We start from the raw sequence: 18549 nt of genomic DNA on the forward strand, positions 1-18549 counted from the left end.
CATTGCTTACATGCATTTTGTACCTTTTGACCTTGCTAAATCTCCTCTCCCCCATTTCTCCCCATGGGATGATCAGATGATAAATGTGATAAATATGCATCACCTACTTAAATACCTCCTGTAGTTTCAGTGCTATAGTTATGGCCCTTTGTTGTACATGATTAAATGGTTGCGGTATTCCCCCTCAAAAATGTCTCTGGATTTCAGAAGAGAAAGAAATGTTCTTTGTTTCTTTCATTCTTCAGAGGAAGGCTGTATTGTATAATTCATAATTATTGTTGCTCAATCCTTTTCTATTTCAGTCAAGCAATGACAGTGTACGCTATAGTTTTGTAATTATAGAATTTACAACCCCTACATTTCCCACTAAAAGTTTCAGCCGTTAGGCCCTAAGTAAAAAATTTCACATGACCTGAAAAATATTACCCCATTAATTTACTGTCTGTCTGTGAAATACAAGCTATTGTAAATTTAGCCACATGTGCACACGCACACACACACACCAGCCACAGTTACCGTTAGGAAAGTTTTGACTTAAAAAAAAACTAGCAATGTATTCCACACTGGTATGAGTAGATATTACTATGCAATAATAAAATACAAGGAAACATTTTAAGAAGTCTATGTTGGAAGCAAGTCTTGTCCAGGACAACAGTCTTTACAGGTTTATTTTTCCTGATTAATAATTGTATTGATTAATTTTTTTGAATCTATATATTGTACATTAGTAACTCTAAGTCTCAATTGGAGGAATATTTAGATTATAAGTTAGTATTTCAACAATTAAGTCCAAAATACTGGCCTAGTGTGAAGGCAAGAAACAAGAAATCTACAAAATATCTTCAGTAGTGCCTAAGACCAGCAGCAATATAGATGTAACAGATATATTTAATATAGAAACACTGACTCTATAAATCACTGGCATTATACTTTAATAAATCCACAGTGGGTTAATGCATTTACTACAATTAATGGCATTATAAGCATGGTGAGAAAAATTGCTTTGAAACAACTTTGTTTATTTTTAGATTAGAATATGCTTTTGTTTAGAAAATATTTTTTCATAGCAACTTACCCTATTATTCAGTAGCAAATTTTGACAAACTATGCTCCTTTCCATTTGGATTCTATAGTTCAGTGTGCTTAACCTAGAAGTTCATTCCATTGAACATATTTATGAATTACCATGCATAAGATTGCTCTGTAACTGTGCTACATTGACTTCCATATAAAATAATGCCTTGAATTAAAAAAACAACAACGCATAACATATGAACAAACATATGCTTTTACTGAACATAAGTCCATTTTTTTAAAAAAGCAACTGGAGGAGACTCCAGTTTGTGGTAGTAGAGCAGCATGTGTTTTACCTTCCCCTCCAAGACATTTTTCCACTCTAAATCGCTTTCCTGAACCTACTGGTCCTGAGTTGCTTTTGGGGTGGGGGGGGGGGATATACGAATAAAGCACATACCTGTATGTTTTCCCCAGTAAGAGCTAATAGCATTTAGTAAATCCTACTGAGTTGAATGGAACTTACTCTCAGGGTAAGTGTAAAGCAGGGATAGCCAAGGGATAGCTCTCCAGATGTTGTTGAACTCCAACTTCCATCATCTCGGGTCATTGATCGTGCTGGTTGAAGCTGATGGGAATTGGAGTCCAACAATACTGTATATGGATCATGGAACCATATTAGCTAGCCCCATATTAGCTAGCTCACAGGAACTCAGTTCCAGTACCTCTCCACTGGGTGCCATTGCCATTCTAAGAGAACAAGGGAGATGTTCATGGTGTATTCCGGCACCTCTTTTTCTAGAAAGACAGCACTGGCTAACCCTAGTGTAAAGGATTTCAGTTTTAGGCTGGGAAATAGCACTGGGAGCAAAGGATTAATTGGGAGCTCTAATCAGAACTGGAGCCCTCTGTAGCTGCTTTAAAGTAAATCCATCAATTGAACAAACAGGAGATTTGATCAAGGACTTCCGTACTTTGACAGTTGTTGTGGAAGTGAAATTTTGACAGGTGCACTTTGTCAAGGAAGATAGGGAAAGGTGTCTTCATGGATTTTCTTCTCCTCAATTATTAAGGTTGCCCTGTGCCAAGACCGAAGGAGGTTATTGGTTTACTACCCACAAAGTAGTATAATTTCAGAATAAGTTTCCGCATCAAAGCAGAATAAGTATTCATTCGTGACTGGAAAACATGCAGATGAGCTGAAGTGCTGCTGATGTACTGGGTGATCATTAAAGAGATGATATCATTTAAAAAAAAATCAGGCTGTTTCTTTAAAATTAAACTTTGGGGAAACAATATAGGTTGCTTCTGAGACGACTGACCTTTTGAAACTGGTCTGTTTCATCTTCTAGGATTCAGAACAATTTTACTAAATTGTTTGGAATTGTTTACACAGAATAAAACATTTCCTCTGTATGTTTATACATAAAAGTGGCACCGAGACTTCCAAAGTATTTGATAGCATTTGCGGTATTAAAAAAATGGAAGCTTTCTGTCCTCAACCAGTTCAGAAAATTTGCAGTTAGAGTAATGAGAAAAGACTTCCCTTTCATTTTAATGTATTTTGTATCCTGTGAAACAGCCCTAAGATGTAAATGTCACCTTCCATGTGCATTGTTAGCATACACTCGAGTCATTCTGTCAAACAACATCCAAACACCAGCACTATGCTTGCAGTTTCTGACAAGCCAATTGCACTCTCATGGCTAAGACCAAAGAGGTTTCATTTTTGCCATCTATTAATAGCAATCTGAAATCATTGTCTTTAGTCCTTCTAGGCTCCAAGGCACTTTTAGCTATTGAAGAGTGGCACTTTTCCCAGAGTGTTACCCAAATGCTTAAGCAGAAGAGATAGTGAAGACAAGATCTGCCATCATCCCCCAGCAGGATTTAAAGTGACATCTGCCTATGAGACTTCCCACCTGTTCTGTGCCACTATCATATTTGGAATTCAGGATTTCCAGGTGTCAGATTAGCACTTTCTGTTACTCTTCTGCACCTGAAAAGATAGATACAAGAAGGCTTTGAAGAAGAAAAAACATACACTTAAAAAACAGCGGTCCTGTGGCACCATAATGATATCAAGTTATAATGTCACAATCTGTGTAGATTTAACCAAATGCAACTAAGGTCCAGTGACAACGGTGATAAGTCCAGCCAGATTTGAGGTGGCCTACTCCTCAATAGGTAACTGCAGATGACTGATGGGTGGGTAGTGACCTAGATTGGCATGTGCAGGTGAGGAGTGATAAAGATCTGGTCCATGGAGTGAAAGAAGTTCCCTACCTTTGTTTTACATCATGCACATATGTGTCATAGGTAGCCAGTGGTGTGGTGTAGTAGGAACATGAGGGGTGGGCGGGCAGGGAGCATAGTTCCAGTACTTTGTTCAAAAAAGGAACAATCATGTCATCAGATGCAGCAGTATTTGCCCATGGTGTATGCTCAGGGGGTTGGAGGATAGATCAGGTCTAGCACACGATTCCTTTATTAACTAGGTCAGTTAATTCAGAAAATAACTGGCCCAAGGTCACCCAGTGAGCTTCATGGTGGATCACTAATGTGAGCCCAGCTCTTACCATTCTAGCTGTGGCACCATATTTTGCCTATCCACTTGCCTGTCATTGGCAGCTGATCCTAAGCGACGACTCCCTTTCAGGGGTGGGTCTATGGGGGCTCCAACTGCACTTCAAAATTTACCCCAACACCACTGTAGACAGCAGGCGTTATCTCCTACTCCCTCCTAAGTGAGGAAAAAGTGGGGCATGCCTTCTTTTTAAGATGCTACTTTCTTTCTGCAGATTTTATTTCTTTAAAAACAGAGTTCTGGAGCGCTGCTGTAAGCCTGGAGTACTGCTCCTGTATATTTAAAAGGTGCAAAGTTGATTGAGCAAATTATTGTCCAGTTAGCTTGCGATGTGTAATGAGCAAACTTTATGCAATTCACCTGCATAATAAACTAACCAACTGGCTATAAACTGGTACCTCGTGTTACAGATGCTTCAGGTTACAGACGCTTCAGGTTACAGACTCTGCTAACCCAGAAATAGTACCTCAGATTAAGAACTTTGCTTCAGGATGAGAACAGAAATCACACAGCGGCGGCATGGTGACAGCGGGAGGCCCCATTAGCTAAAGTGGTACCTCAGGTTAAGAACAGTTTCAGGTTAAGAATGGACCTCCAGAATGAATTAAGTTCTTAACCCGAGGTACCACTGTAAGAGGAAACAATTTTGCCAGCAAGGCTTAGGTAGAGTAGATCTACTATAGATTTGATTGACAAATATGAAAAGGGGGGGGGGGCAACCCAAAGGTGCTTTGTATGCAGCTTTTCTTTATCTTTGGGGAAAATTGGCCTCATGAGCTATATACAAAAGACCTCTTTTTCATTAAACATCTGTATAATAATACATGCCTGAAAGTACATTGCACTATAGATGAATATCTTACAGATCCTGTGTCATTTACTAAAGGGGTTAAGCAGGGCTGTATCTTTGCTTTTGTCCTGTTCAATCTCTATATAAACAACATTGTTAAGTTTCTATTATAACCAACTTATTGTGTCCCCAAGATGTCCACCAAAAATATTTGTTTAATTGTATGTAATTCTATCCCAGACAAAAGTGAGTCTGATGAGATGTTGGACACATTTTCTGGATATTGTCAAAAAGAATATTTTATGGGAAATTAAACCAAATCAAGGTAAAGGTATGTTCTGAATAATACAGATCCCCCAAAAGGTATTTAGATAAACAATTTATTGAACAGGTAAGAGTATTTAAATATTTGAACAAAAGGCCATAACTTTATTCTTGCAGTGCATGAAGTTTTAAAAGCTAAAACTTTAGCTCAGTTACTTTATGGGATTCAAATCTAGACTGAGGCAAATTTAAACCCTCTGGAAGTTGTGCAGCCTAAATTCCTTTAAAAAATTTTTTGTTTGTACCAGGTTGTGTTTCAATTGCTGTTTTGCAGTTTGAAGTAGGTCTCTCCTCCATTCTTACATAGCCCTAGTTAAGGGCATTTAACTACAGTAGTTAGCTCCAATGGGTTTGCTTCCTTAAGTTCTGCTTTACTTGCACAAAAGCAGTTGGATGAAAGCCACTAATGTCAGTTGTTGTTGTTGTTGTTCTTCACCGCAACAGTTATTTAGCCTAGGTTTACACAAAGCAAAAGATGCATTGAGACACCACCTGTTTTATATAGAACAACAACATAACTTGCATTGAGAAAATTGAGTTCCTGGTATGTTTTCCAACAAGCCCTCTTGATCCTGTAGCAGAGGTGCCATGTTGTCCCTGAGATTAGGGGGGGCCTGGGTATAGCTGTCAACTTCTCCCTTTTCTTGCGAGGAATCCTATTTGGAATAAGGGAATTTCCCTTAAAACAATGGAAAAGTTGACAGCTATGGTCCTGGCTTGTGTTGTGTGTGTGACATCATGTACGCAACATTGTGTCGTCTGAATACTATTTGAGTATTTCTGTCCATAGAGTCTCACCCAGTTGTTCTTGAAGTTTTAGAAGTCAGCTTTCTTAAAGTGTGGAATGTGGAGTTTCTGAAAGTCCAGAGTTCCTTATGATTGTTTATTATTGGTGTTTAAGAATTGTTGGTGTTATTATATATTGGCTTTAATGAACTGTTGATAATTGTTCTAAATAAATCAATGAAGAAATGATATTCCTCAAATACTTTGTTCATTCAAAGATCTGCTGAGCAACACTCTCTCTTGTACTGTTTCTGCACTTAAAGTGCTCTCTGGTTACTTGTGCTGTGGAATTTGGGCTTTCCTACATTGTCCCTCCCACACACCAGATCTTCCTGCATACTTTACGACAAGAGACATTTCAGTACAGTTCATAAAGTTACTGCAAAAGAATAGTCTGAGTGATGAATGAGGCCCACTACTGTTTTATTAGTGCTTTCCTTCAAACTATACTTAAGAGGACAGATCACACCAGTGCAATAATAGCTCACATTGCATGTGAGCTCTGCATGGTGTGTTTGATTGCTGCACTTAGTTTGTAGAAACGTGCATCCCTCCTCCTCCTTCTCCCAGTGGGGCATGTTGCTAGACTCAGGCAAGAGGAAAACGTAAACAGGAAACATCCTGGAAATTCTTGGGCACGTAAAAATTCCATTCTGGAGAATGAACTCAGGGGGGCTACATTAAAGAGGCCTTTGTTGTCCATATTGCGGTACTGAATAAGCAATGCATCAGCAAAATATTAAAAGCACATTTCTGTGAGCTTCCAATAAGCAAATGACCCAATATATATATATATATTTATAGCTGGTGAGGGCTTTAAAGATAGACATTTGTAGGTCACAATCCACCAAATTCTGGGCCATAACAAGGAGAGCAGGGAGTGCATGGGAAGAAGGTTATCTACATTTCATTGCAGAAATGTTGAAATTCTACTATCAGTTTTAATATATGGATTTTATGTTTTTATTGAGTTTAAATTGTTTAACTGTATGTTAACTGGGATCATCTAAGTGCTTTTTTTAACACCCTGACATATTCCTGAAGTATTGTTTCAAAACTCCTACTGTAAAAAATACACAAACCTCTGAGGATACCTGTCAGTATTCTGAGGGATTCTAATGCATGGGTGAAATTTATTTTTGCTCTGTTAAAGGGGCTTAAAGTATTGTGTCACCCTGGCACAACCATTCTGATTGTTATTGTTTTTAAGTGGATATTATTATTATTTTGGCAGTCGGAAAATTGAAAGAGAATGCCCTGGAAAGTGTGAGATCATAAAGCAAATAAGCAAATCAGGATGAGTTCAGGATAGATGCACATTGTTGTATAACTTTCCCTCAAGAAATTCAGGAGTGCTCAGTAAAGACCAGATATAAATACTTGAAAGACCACCTCCTTCCCTACAGATCCTCTTGGGTGCTATGGTTGGCAGAGGATGTTAAATTGCCCTCAGAAGCTTGGGTGGTGGCAGCCCAGGAGAAAGCATTCTCTGTGGTATCCCCTAAGTTGTGGAACTCTCTTTCCACAGAGGTACATTTGGCATCCTCATTATACAGCTTTTGGTGAATGCTTTATCTTGGGTTTTGACACTTGAGATGTATATCTTATTTCTGTGATTTTCGTTGTTTTAAACTGCTTTTAATATTGTATAATATTGTGTTTTAATATTTTGTATTTTAGTTGTTGTGGCCCACCCTGGGACCTTGGGGAGTAGGCCAGGTAACAAACTATAATCATCAGCAAACCTCCATGCAAGCAAATCAAAATGCTCAGTTAATGGATTATCTGGAGCTACCCTCACTTAAGAAAAACACATCTATAAAGCTTCTCAGTCATACATAAAGACTAGCATAATTGCTACTGTTCACTTTCTCCTCTTCACCCCCACCTTCAGCACTAATCTCTTTGCAATGGGCTTGCATTTAAGCTGAAAGACTTTAACATGACTAAAATGGTTTAAGCACAATTAATACATCTTAAGTAGTTTGTGGATGTGGTTGCTTTAGTGCTGTTACTGAAGACGAAACATTCAAGCTGGCCTTCTAGGCATGTGTGGCCTCTAAAAGAGAGTTGTGGAGTGATTTAGAAGGGACAAAACTCAACAGGGACTTGTGGCTTCATGGAGATGCATAACATTTACCGTATTTTTTGCTCCACAAGACACACTTTTTTCCTCTTAAAACCTAAGGGGAAATGTCTGTGCGTCTTATGGAGCAAATGTGTGGTCCCTGGGGCCGGGGGGGGGGGACGGGGACCCAGGCTTCCCTCGCCAGCCCCACAAGCTCAGGGAGCAGTGGAAAGGCTGTGTCCAGCCTTCCCGCTGCTCCCCGGGGCTGGCGGTGAGGGAAGCTCGGCTTTGCCCACCGCCAGCCCCACAAGTGCAGGGAACAGCGGAAAGGCTGCTCTTTGGGTCGAGCAGCTCTGGGGTAGCCTGTGAAGCCTCCGAAGGGCAGCAGGGAGCCTTCATCCCACTGCCCTGGGGAGGCTTCGCGCAGCTATCCCTAGCTTTTGCGGGAAAAGCCCCCGCAAAAGCCCCCAAGAGCAGCATTTTTTTTTCTTGAAATCCCCCCCCCCCCAAAAAGTAGGTGCGCCTTATGGAGCGAAAAATACAATATATAGTGATTTCTGTGGCAACTGTGAAAATACCATTTGGAGCTTTAAATTCCAAAAGAGTGTTATGTGCCACATTTATATCTATAAGTTGCAGTCTAAAACAATTGAATCCGGCTTACTTTGCATTTATATAGCAGTTAGGTCTTCAAAGGTGTGTCACTGGCCTTCAGCAGAATCATGAATGTCATCTACAGTTAATTCATTCAGGAGTAGTTTTCATTTTCTATTCAGCCTCACACTTCAGGAGGATTTGAACTAGTTCAAGATGACAGCATCTTAAACGGTTTACAGGAAACAAGAGTGCCATGGAGCTCCTTATAGAACATATTGTAACTATCCTGTTCCTTCCTGTTCTGGTGTCAAGCTGAAGTTGTAGTTGTGTTAGGAGTCCTGCAATTAATCAGCTGTTTCCATAAGCCAAGGTCATGTCTCACTTACATGTATCCCAAACACCATTCCTATGCTGCATCATTTCATGAAGTGGAGTGAAACATGGGTGTAGCAAGGATTTTTGTTAGGGGGGAAGGCCTTTAGTGGGGGGGGTCAGAACCTCTGTCAGCTATGTATTTTTATTTGGGGGGTGGGCAGCTGCTCCCTCCCCCCCCCGGCTATGCCCATGGAGGGAAGATGGGCTGAGATCAAGAGGAACAAAGGAAGCTGCTGTCTAGCAGGTCAGATCAATAGTCTAACTCAGTATAGTCTGCACTGACAGGCAGCAACTCTCCAAGGTTTCAGACAGGGCTATCTTCCAGCCCGACCTGAAAAAGCTGGGGTTTGAACCTGGGACCTTTCGTATGCAAAGCATGTACTCCACCATTGAGCTATGGCCCTTCCAGGCAGACACTTGGTTCAGTGTTTGAAACTCCCATTGTTCCAGGTGCATTTTGCGGCAGGGAATTTCCTTAGTGCGAGCAGTTTCTGAGCTCTGGGCACAGTACTGCATCTAAGATTTCAGATTAAAACTGCAGAGTAGAAGGAAAGGACGACCTTTTTCTGTCTTCCCACTTTCAGATACTCTCTGAAGACTAGAGAAGAGACCCTCTTAAGAATATTACAGGGGTGGGCAGAGAAGGAGTAGACCATGTGAAAAATGAACATAATATTTTACCCGCAGTTCATTCATTTTCAGCTTTGCATTCCTGTTATAACAAAGCACGCCTAGACATTTTGTTGTTGCGCCCATAACCTAGGTTTAAGGCAGGCTTCCTCAACCTCAGCCCTCCAGATGTTTTTGGTCTACAACTCCCATGATCCCTAGCTGGCAGGACCAGTGGTCAGGGATGATGGGAATTGTAGTCTCAAAACATCTGGAGGGCCGAAGTTGAGGAAGCCTGGTTTAAGGTGTCATTTAGCTTTCATATCTCAGTTTCTAACACTGACTTGCTTCATATAAGGTGTGGGTCTTAACTTACTGAGTATACTGCAACATGCCTAACACAGCTTCAGCTTGAGGGCAGCAGTGGAAGTGAAGTGTTAAAATCACATCCAATAGGAGCTCTTCTGCACGCCGTTTTCTACGTGCAGAAGTAGGTTTATTATACCTTTTATATTTTGCTCATCCTAGTCTAACAGATTAACAATGGATCTATTCCAGAAGACTTTTCTGCCAGAGTAGTTGGAATTTTTATTGTACTTATTTTTGTGGTAAACTACAAATTGCATAATGCTGACTCACAACTATTTGCACATTTGCTAAGGACAGAATGAAGCCATCAAGTGATGATTTCCCTCCCTTATGAACGATCTAGGATTTCAGAATTGTAGCTCATTTCATGACCTGCAAAACGTGTAAAAAGAAGATAAGCCAGGCTGTGGTGTGTCATAATCTCAGTTTATCCAGTGTAGACTTGCATAGCTATATGTGTTGATGGGATAATTTGAATTACATGGGAAGTAAAATACAACACCTCACATTAGACCTTACAACCCTGATATTCACAAGTGTCAAAATGCTGAACTAGTGAGAACCATGTTGTGTATGATCTATTTCTTGCATTATTTGGGGTGGTGAAGTTGTTGCAGCTGAAAAGAAGCCACAGCTGTGGTATGTGAGTAACTCACAACATGGGCAGGTTCGATTGGGTGGAAAGCCTCCATACCAGTACGAGCAGCTTACAGGAATGTGCAATGCTGGCATAGAGTTTCCAAACAAAAGAGCAGGTCTTCCTAGTGAAACTTGCCAACATTATGACAGCCATATGGATGTGGTTTTCTGAACAATCCCATCATCTGTGGAATATGCCATAGGCCTCTATCGCTTGTGCAAAAGTTGAACCTTGCTCAGCTCCCATCACAGTATTGTTCTGGTTGCCACTTTGGGAACATAAATTAAACATGGAGTGGTCTTTACTGACCACATTTACGTATCAGAGCACGCTCTAAATGATTTTGTTGCACCAACATTACTCTCCCCTACAAGAGTTTTAAAGTAAATTCCCTACAAATCACTAAATTTGTAATCTTAAACTCATTGTCTAGGCAGTAAATTCAGAATAAACTTGATTTAAATTGTCCCGAAAAACTACAGAGTGCATCTAGAATTGAAACACTAAACAGATTCATTAACAGCACAAGCCTGTGCATGTCTACTCAAAAGTAAGGAGTACTGAATTCAATAGTGTTTGCTTTCAGGTAAGCGTATATAGGATTGCAGCTCCAAACTGTAACCATGCGATACTTGCTTGTGGGGAAGTCCATGGATTCTGTAGAGTTCAATAATGTAATCTCACATGGGGTTGAATCTAGACTTGGCCATATTTTGAGTAGACTCATTGATTTCAATGGGTCATGTCTGGCTCCAACCCAGAGTGTTTGGCTTCATATCCTCTATATTCATGTCCATCCTTCAAGAACAGAAACACTGAAGTCATTTGGCTTACTCTTCAGTTATTGTGTTTTAGTGCTATTTTAAAACACTCCTTTAAATTGCTCTTAATTAAAACCTAATGCAAGTCTGGAAATGATTTCAGTAGGCTTAAATGTACTAACTCTGCATAGGATTAGGCTGCTACTTGGGAGGAAATAACTTTTGAGTAACCTTCAGGATCATGCAGTTAGTAAAGATAATGGTTGCGATAAGGCAAAAAAATAATTCCAAGAGTTACAAATGGGGTTTGGGCCAAGATCACCCCTGCCTTTTTGATGATTTTTCCCCACGGAGAAATGAAACTGAAAAGACATTTCTCCAAACTTGGCTAGGCAGAAGCTAAAACGTGAACATGCCATTTCAAAACATGTCTACGAGAAACGATAGCCGGAGGACACCCAAATGCAGGATGGCTGGAACGCAGTTTACAATCTACCTCGCGGAAATGAATGGGTTCGGAAACCTAACGCAAGCAATTTAAAGCTGCCCTTCACACATGCGCACAGTCAGCAGACAGAGGCTCCGAACAGCAGGAGCGAAACAGCCTTCGGGTGAGCCTTAAGCACTTTGCAAGCGGAAGCGAAGTGTGGCCGAAAGCCTGCGGGACACACTTTCGCCGGAGATTTCGCGAATCTCGGGGGAGGGGGGAGCGGCTCGAAAACTCCGCCGTCCTCAGTTTCCCCGCGCCCTGTATTAATTTGAATTTCCAAAACAGGAAGGAAGCGCCGGGCTAAGGCTTGGGCTGAGCTTTATGCCTCAGGGCGCCATCCGTCCTGCGGCTTTTGCAGGCGACGGGTCCATCATGCACCCGAGTCGCCGCATGCAAAGCGCCACATGCAAACGTGCACCCAGCTGCAAACCACTACAATAGTGAGGAGGAGGGAGGGAAACGCCCGTCCCCCCACCATGTCCGCCTCCCCCCACCCAGACCTTCCCTTCTTCTGACCCCACTGAGCGTGGGCTGCAGCCGCCCAGCAGCGGCGCGTGGTGTTTGTAAACCCCGCAAACGCCCGCCCTGCCCCCGCGAGGTCGTAGTACAGAGGCGGCGTTGCGGCGGTTGGGAGTGGGGGGGGGGAGCGCGCGCAGGCGCACTGCGAGCCTGGGCGTCCAACATGGCTGAGGTGCTGCTCCTTCTTCTTGTGCAGCAGCTGCAGGCGCCGCGGGGAGGATGCTGAGTTTCCCGGGCACGGCGGCGGTGTCAGCGGCGGCAGCGGGGCTCGCGGGGCCCGAGGCAGGCTCTCCTCAGCCATGGCCAGGCTGGCAGATTATTTCATTGTGGTGGGCTACGACCACGAGAAGACAGGTAGGTGTGGCTGTTGGCGATGGTGGGGTCGGCGGGGAGGAGAGGGACATGGCTTCCTTGTACACCGGGGCTGGGGAGACGGGGGACTGAGGTGGGAAGGTTGGAGAGGATTAATAAATTCGTGAACGGAAGCGGGGTGGCGGTTAAAGGGCGGTTGGGGGGGCACATCATGGGAGAGCGTTGCATTTCCTCTCACGAGGTTCAGGGTTGGCAGGAGAGAGCGGGTGTGTGTGCATGTAATTTTCCTCTCACAGGAACTGGTGGAGGGAACAGCGTGACTGGGCAGATGACACGTAGGAATTGTTGAGGGACAACGGCGGGGCTCGTGTCTCCCTTCCCCCTTCTGAAAAGTAGGGACGCGCGTGCACACACAAACACGTGGGGATGTGAATACACGTGAACGGCCAGCGTGTCATTGCTTTCCTGTGGCGAAGGTGGGCAAGTTGGCTCCACAGCAGCCTCTTCCAGCCTGGTGGTGTGGCTGCAATGAAACCGTGAAAACATCAGCAGTGTCTTCCCTTCTCCTCGTTAGTTTATTATATCGCTCCTGGCGCATCCTGAGTGTGTATTCGATGACGCAAGGAAAGGGGGGGTGGGAGGAAGGGAGGCCTGGAGAGAGGATTCCCGCCCCCCAGGACTGTGAGAAGGGAAGTAAGGGGAGGGGGTGCGAAGTCTCGTTACAGTGTGTGCAGTACATGAATGTGCGTAGTGTGTCGTGCATCCGTCGGCAAGTTTAGTTGCTGACATTTGTTGTTTCCGTGTGAGAGGACGTTGTAATTGTTTGCATAAGGGAAAATCAAGCAAATTTGAATAATAAGTAGAGGCATGAACAATAGGCACTATTCACCACAAAGATTATAAACGGGTGATTAATTCCTTGAGTTTGAGTCTGAAAAAATAAGTGAGTTTATGTGTACAATACTTTGGTCACATTTCCCTTAGGTTATTCCTAAAATAATGAAATATTCAACTGGTGTCTGCAACCGTGCAATTCTAACCATGTATTCTTAGACATATGCCCAAGTAGGTGAAGTTAGCACTGTAGCCTTGGCTTTGCTGGGGACTGGTATTGATTTAATTTTAAGAAGGTGTAATGTGCAAATCCTTTAAATTTCTGTGTTATGTGTCTCTCACATTTTCTGATGTCATCTTTGCAGGGGTAGCAAAAGTCCATAATCCTGATATCAGTTTCCTCATTTCTCCCTTTTGTTAACTATGTGGGAAGCAAAGCATATGGTTTCTGGTGAATTCTCAGAGGTGTTTCTGTATCAGAGTGTGTTGAATCTATCTAGTATAGTGGTACCTCAGGTTACATACGCTTCAGGTTACAGACTCCGCTAACCCAGAAATAGTGCTTCAGGATGAGAACAAAAATCGTGCTCCGGTGGCACGGCAGCAGCAGGAGGCCCCATTAGCTAAAGTGGTGCTTCAGGTTAAGAACAGTTTCAGGTTAAGAACGGACCTCCAGAACGAATTAAGTACTTAACCCGAGGTACCACTGTATTTCTATAAAATGGGGTGGGCAAACCTTAGGCTTGCAGCAGCATCTTTGTTTTTCACTAAAACTTTGATATTCAGTCATGGGATACAAAACGTATACAGTGGTACCTCAGGTTACATACGCTTCAAGTTACAGATTCTGCTAACCCAGAAATATTACCTTGGGTTAAGAACTTTGCTTCGGGTTAAGAACAGAAATTGTGCAGTGCCGGAGCAGCGGCAGCATTAGCTAAAGTGGTGCTTCAGGTTAAGAACAGTTTCAGGTTAAGAACAGACCTCCATTAGCTAAAGTGTTGCTTCAGGTTAAGAACAGTTTCAGGTTAAGAACAGACCTCCAGAACGAATTAAGTTCTTAACCCGAGGTACCACTGTACTGAAATGTGCAGAATATTTATAAAAACGTTTTCAACACATTTAAATGTAGATGTGTATAGTATTGACCTATACCTAAACAGCTATATGGAGTTGCATTTCAGGGAATATTTTATGTTGATCCTTTAATCATCTGCTGTCATTAAGCAGGATTTTGAAGGGCTGAATGCTCTTTAATACATTCGTGTGTCAGTGCCTGGGAAAATCCTATTTGTTTGTCTTGACACCTTCCTTAGGCTTCTTCAAACTATTAGTGTGCTGTCTCTTCTGTTTTGTAATCATGTAAATAAAGATGATATGCTTCCTGCATTTAAAATAAAAATATAACCCTTAAACTGCAATTCTGTGCATGCTTATAGAAATCCTGTTGAACTCAGTAACCCTTGCATCACATTAAGGTTGGGCTGTTATGTATCTTTATATTAAAGACAACATAATTTACATATTTATTATAACAATATCAGACCTGAAATTACTTAGAAACTTGTTCAGCCTTATATTCTTGAACACTGTAGTGGTATTGGTCATGCCGAAAACAAACTCTCACATAAGGTTGTTTACAACATTTGATTAGAGTTTTTCCATAAGACACTTGTCATGTTTTCTAATTATCTATGCAAATAACAGGGCTTGATAAATTATGCAAAATATAAACCAAGCCATTAAATGAAAGGTTTCTTAAGTCCTGTCACTGGTTGGTTCCTTCTGTAAACAAGTATGACCAATATAATTTTTATAAAATCTTGATGCAGTTGATGCCTATGTTGTGTGAAATAAACTCTCAGGCGCATAATAGTTTTGAGGCAGAAGTGTCTTCAATAGTTCTGTATCTGAATAGTTGTGTATCTGAAGAAGTGTGCATGCACACGATAGCTCATACCAAGAACTAACTTAGTTGGTCTTTAAGGTGCTACTGGAAGGATTTTTTTTATTTTCAATAGTTCTGTTAACCTTTACGAAAACAAGCTATTCCTTCCACTGGGTTGGTATTTTTCCCCCTTTAGTAATTCAAACTATTTGGTAAAGAACTTTCAGTGGAAGAATAAATATGCACTGTCTATTCTGAATTCCTTTATCCCACGTACTGTCCCACAGTGCACAGAGAATTGCCCTTTTTGAGTCACATTCTAGTATTGTGCTGATTGTTATTCACATGTGCCGGTATATTATATCACTATGGGGCTAACACTGATATTTGCTCCAGATCCATACTTAACATTACATTCCTATGTAAAAGGACTGAGCAAGATAAATTTAAACCACTAGCAGCTGTATCTTAAACATTTATGCTTGCATCACTGCCTGTAATGTGAGTGTGATCGTACATATTCAGTATTGTTGTGTCATAGGTAGTATCAACAGCTATCTTAGACACCAGTGAACTTATGTCCCAAATCTTGCTGTTGGTAAATTTACATATCATTGTTCAGGCAGGCAGCTGTGGCAGTTTCTGAATTGGGTCAAACACAACAAGCTTCTTTCTAGTTTGAACCACATTGCTGTGACCTAATGATAAACTGAGCAGAAAACAACACTTCAGGAACCCCACATAGATCTTGGACTTATCTTAAGACACAGAAATTCCACCTGAGATCTCTTCTTTTTTCTGAGTTTATAAACATCACTTCCTACATGTTACTATATGTTTCTTTGGGAATGAGCCATGAAAGCTAAAAACTTGTTTACCAATACAGTGGTACCTCAAACATAATCCGTTCTGAAAGACCGTTCGACTTCCTAGACATTCGAGTCCCGAGGCACGGCTTCCAATTGGCTGACAGCTAGGTTTTTGCACAGAAACCTCGTTGGACGTTCGTGTTCCAAGGAGTGTTCGGAAACCGGAACACTTACTTCCAGGTTTTCTGCGTTTGGGAGTTGAAACATTCGAGAATGGAGCCATTCAAGCTCTGAGGTACTACTGTAGTCCTAAAAGCCAAGCAACTGAATATTTACCCAGGAGAGCATTGTGGTTCTCTCTTTCACTGAACCAGTAGCTCTCTGCTAGGGTTGATACTGAGCTCAGCCAGCCACTTTTCCTTTTATTGGCAGCAGATCTCCAGGGTGTTGGGCAAACACAGATCTTTCATAGCCCTTCTTTTGAAACTATTCTAGTAGGGAATGCCAGTGATTGAACTCCAGATCTTGTGTACACCATGCATGCAACTCTAGCACTGAGATATGACACTTCCACAGTTGTTTACAAAATATGCAAATGAAGTACTTCATGAAAGTGTTCATTAGATACACCTGAAAAGACATATTTTCACAAGATTTAAGAAGGTTTTGTAGAAAGCTATGTAAGACTACATTGCTGTCTTGCCATTTTTTGACAATGTATTCTCAGAGACTCTTCTCTTCTACTTGCATGTATTTGCCAAGCAATATTAATTTTACTTTCACTCAGCCATATCTCCATTAGTATATAACTTGCTCTGTCTTCATTGACATCCTGGTGGAATGAAGAATTGCTGTGGAATTGTACTATGGTTTAAAACTTTAAGTAATGTGGTTGGGAAATGGGCACAATGAATACAACATCTAAGTGGTGCAATATGACATATTTCCCTTCTAACATGGCTTTTGAAGTGCTTGGCAACAAGAATTCCCATGTAAATTGGTTTGCCTACTGGAATGTGAATAAGACTTGAAGGAAGTGCGCAGATGTTTTTTGAGATCAAACAAGGACATGAGAATGTAACCCTCCCCTCCCGCCACATACACTTTTTTCTGCACTTGCTCGTATGAATTACTGACCACATTTGCCTTTAGGATTTTATATGTGGCCTTATTCAGGATGATGAGCCACTGCCTAGGCCCCCCTACAGAGGAATACAGATAAGTCCTTATGGCTTACATTCTGCCTTACACAGATCTGTATAATAAAACTGTTGAAATAATGAGTGAGGCTGCAGTCCTAACCTCACATACCTGGGAGTAAGCCCCATTCAGTTCAGTAGCCTGGGTAGATGTGACCAGGGTTGTTCTAAACAGCAGTCATTCAGAAGTAAGCTGTTAGAAGCAATGTGCCTTTGTTTGTAAGGAAACAAACAGAATATTTACTTTGGGCATAAAGTTTTGTGCTGCTGCATGGTCCATATGAAGATACAAGCAGGAACAGTCAACAGTCAATCTTCAAGGAAAGGCATAGTCACATAAGAGGAGATGGTCCTTCAAGTAGCTCAATCACAAGCTGTTTAGGGCTTTGAAAGTAATAACCAACACATTGTGTTGGCTTCAGCAGCACATATACTAAAATAGGAACAATAACCAGCACCTTGAATTGCACTTAGAAACAGACTGGGAGCCAGTGCAGTTGCTACAGTAAAGGGGTCATGTGATGCCAGCAACTTGCCCCAGCCAAGATTTTAGCAATCAAGTTTTTATGTTCCAGGTGTGATGTAGTTGTGCACATGCCTTTTGGTGGGGAATGTTTTTTTAATCTGAAGAACTAAAGAGAGCAATGTGTGCCAAACCACCATAATACATTTCTTCAGTAAATGTGAATGTGCTGCATAAGATAACCGTTTTCAGCTGTTAATAGAAAAGTTTTAAAAGTTGTCACAATGCTGAAATTGTCTTTGAAAGTAATTTTTTTGTCTTTTCCTTAATGCACATAGCTTCAGCAAACTGTAGCAGAGTTCCAGTATTCCATTTGTTAGTGCTGTGTCTGGAAAAAGTAAGATAAATGGATTTCCTATTGGAAAGAAATCTCCATATAATGGGTGAAAGCCACCATGTTTAATATATATACTTTACATAGACATTTGAACTCTTAATTGCTAAAGCATGCTCATCATAAATACATTGAATACATATACTACCTTCAAAACACACCCTGACACTTGTAATTCTGCCTTTAAAAGTATTTCAGTGAGAATGGAGGCAAGCAAAATGTGTCCTTCCTAACAGGAAATATTTCTCATAGCCATTTAAGTTTTTAAAAGAAATGCCCAGAAGGGACACACATTTTTGTTAGCTATACTCCGGAAACGCATTTAACTTGTCCCAAGATGTGAGGACAGTGAGGCCCTTCAGTATAAGGCAAATAATGAACTTTTATATCATTAGAGCTATTTTGAGCTAAAACTCATGGAGAAAACAATTGTGCTCTCTATTACCATTCTTGAATGAAACACTTGCATTTTGTGCATAATTGGATGCAGCTTTGTTTAGCAATAGTGACCAATGGCCAATAGATAGATGTGAATCTTGCATAACATGAACTGGCTGTAGTAATAAGCCTATCTCAATAGAAATGATGGCAAGTTAAGTCAGGGCTAGCCAATGTGGTGACAACACTCATCACTGACCATCACTGATCAGCCCATACTGGTAGGGGCTGATCAGAGCTATAGCCCACAGCATTTTCTACATGTGATGTAAGATTCTGACTT

General features: G+C 41.3%; 1 protein-coding gene across 4 annotated transcripts in view; it reads left to right on the forward strand.

The window, feature by feature from the left end:
• Window positions 1-18549, forward strand: part of SBF2 (SET binding factor 2) — a 230333-nt gene that overhangs the window by 8981 nt on the left and 202803 nt on the right. For 2 of the 4 annotated variants that reach the window (XM_083476223.1, XM_083476224.1), the window contains exon 1: window positions 12041-12283. In XM_083476223.1, coding sequence (XP_083332349.1) covers window positions 12229-12283 — 55 coding nt within the window. In that variant the 5' untranslated portion in view covers window positions 12041-12228. Of the gene's footprint in view, window positions 1-11312; window positions 11532-11789; window positions 11851-12040; window positions 12284-18549 lie in introns of those variants that run through there. The other 2 variants (XM_083476221.1, XM_083476222.1) reach the window with 2 other exon arrangements.

This window comes from Podarcis liolepis, assembly GCF_965112155.1.
Source record: "Podarcis liolepis genome assembly, chromosome: 1".
NCBI classification, from domain to species: domain Eukaryota; kingdom Metazoa; phylum Chordata; class Lepidosauria; order Squamata; family Lacertidae; genus Podarcis; species Podarcis liolepis.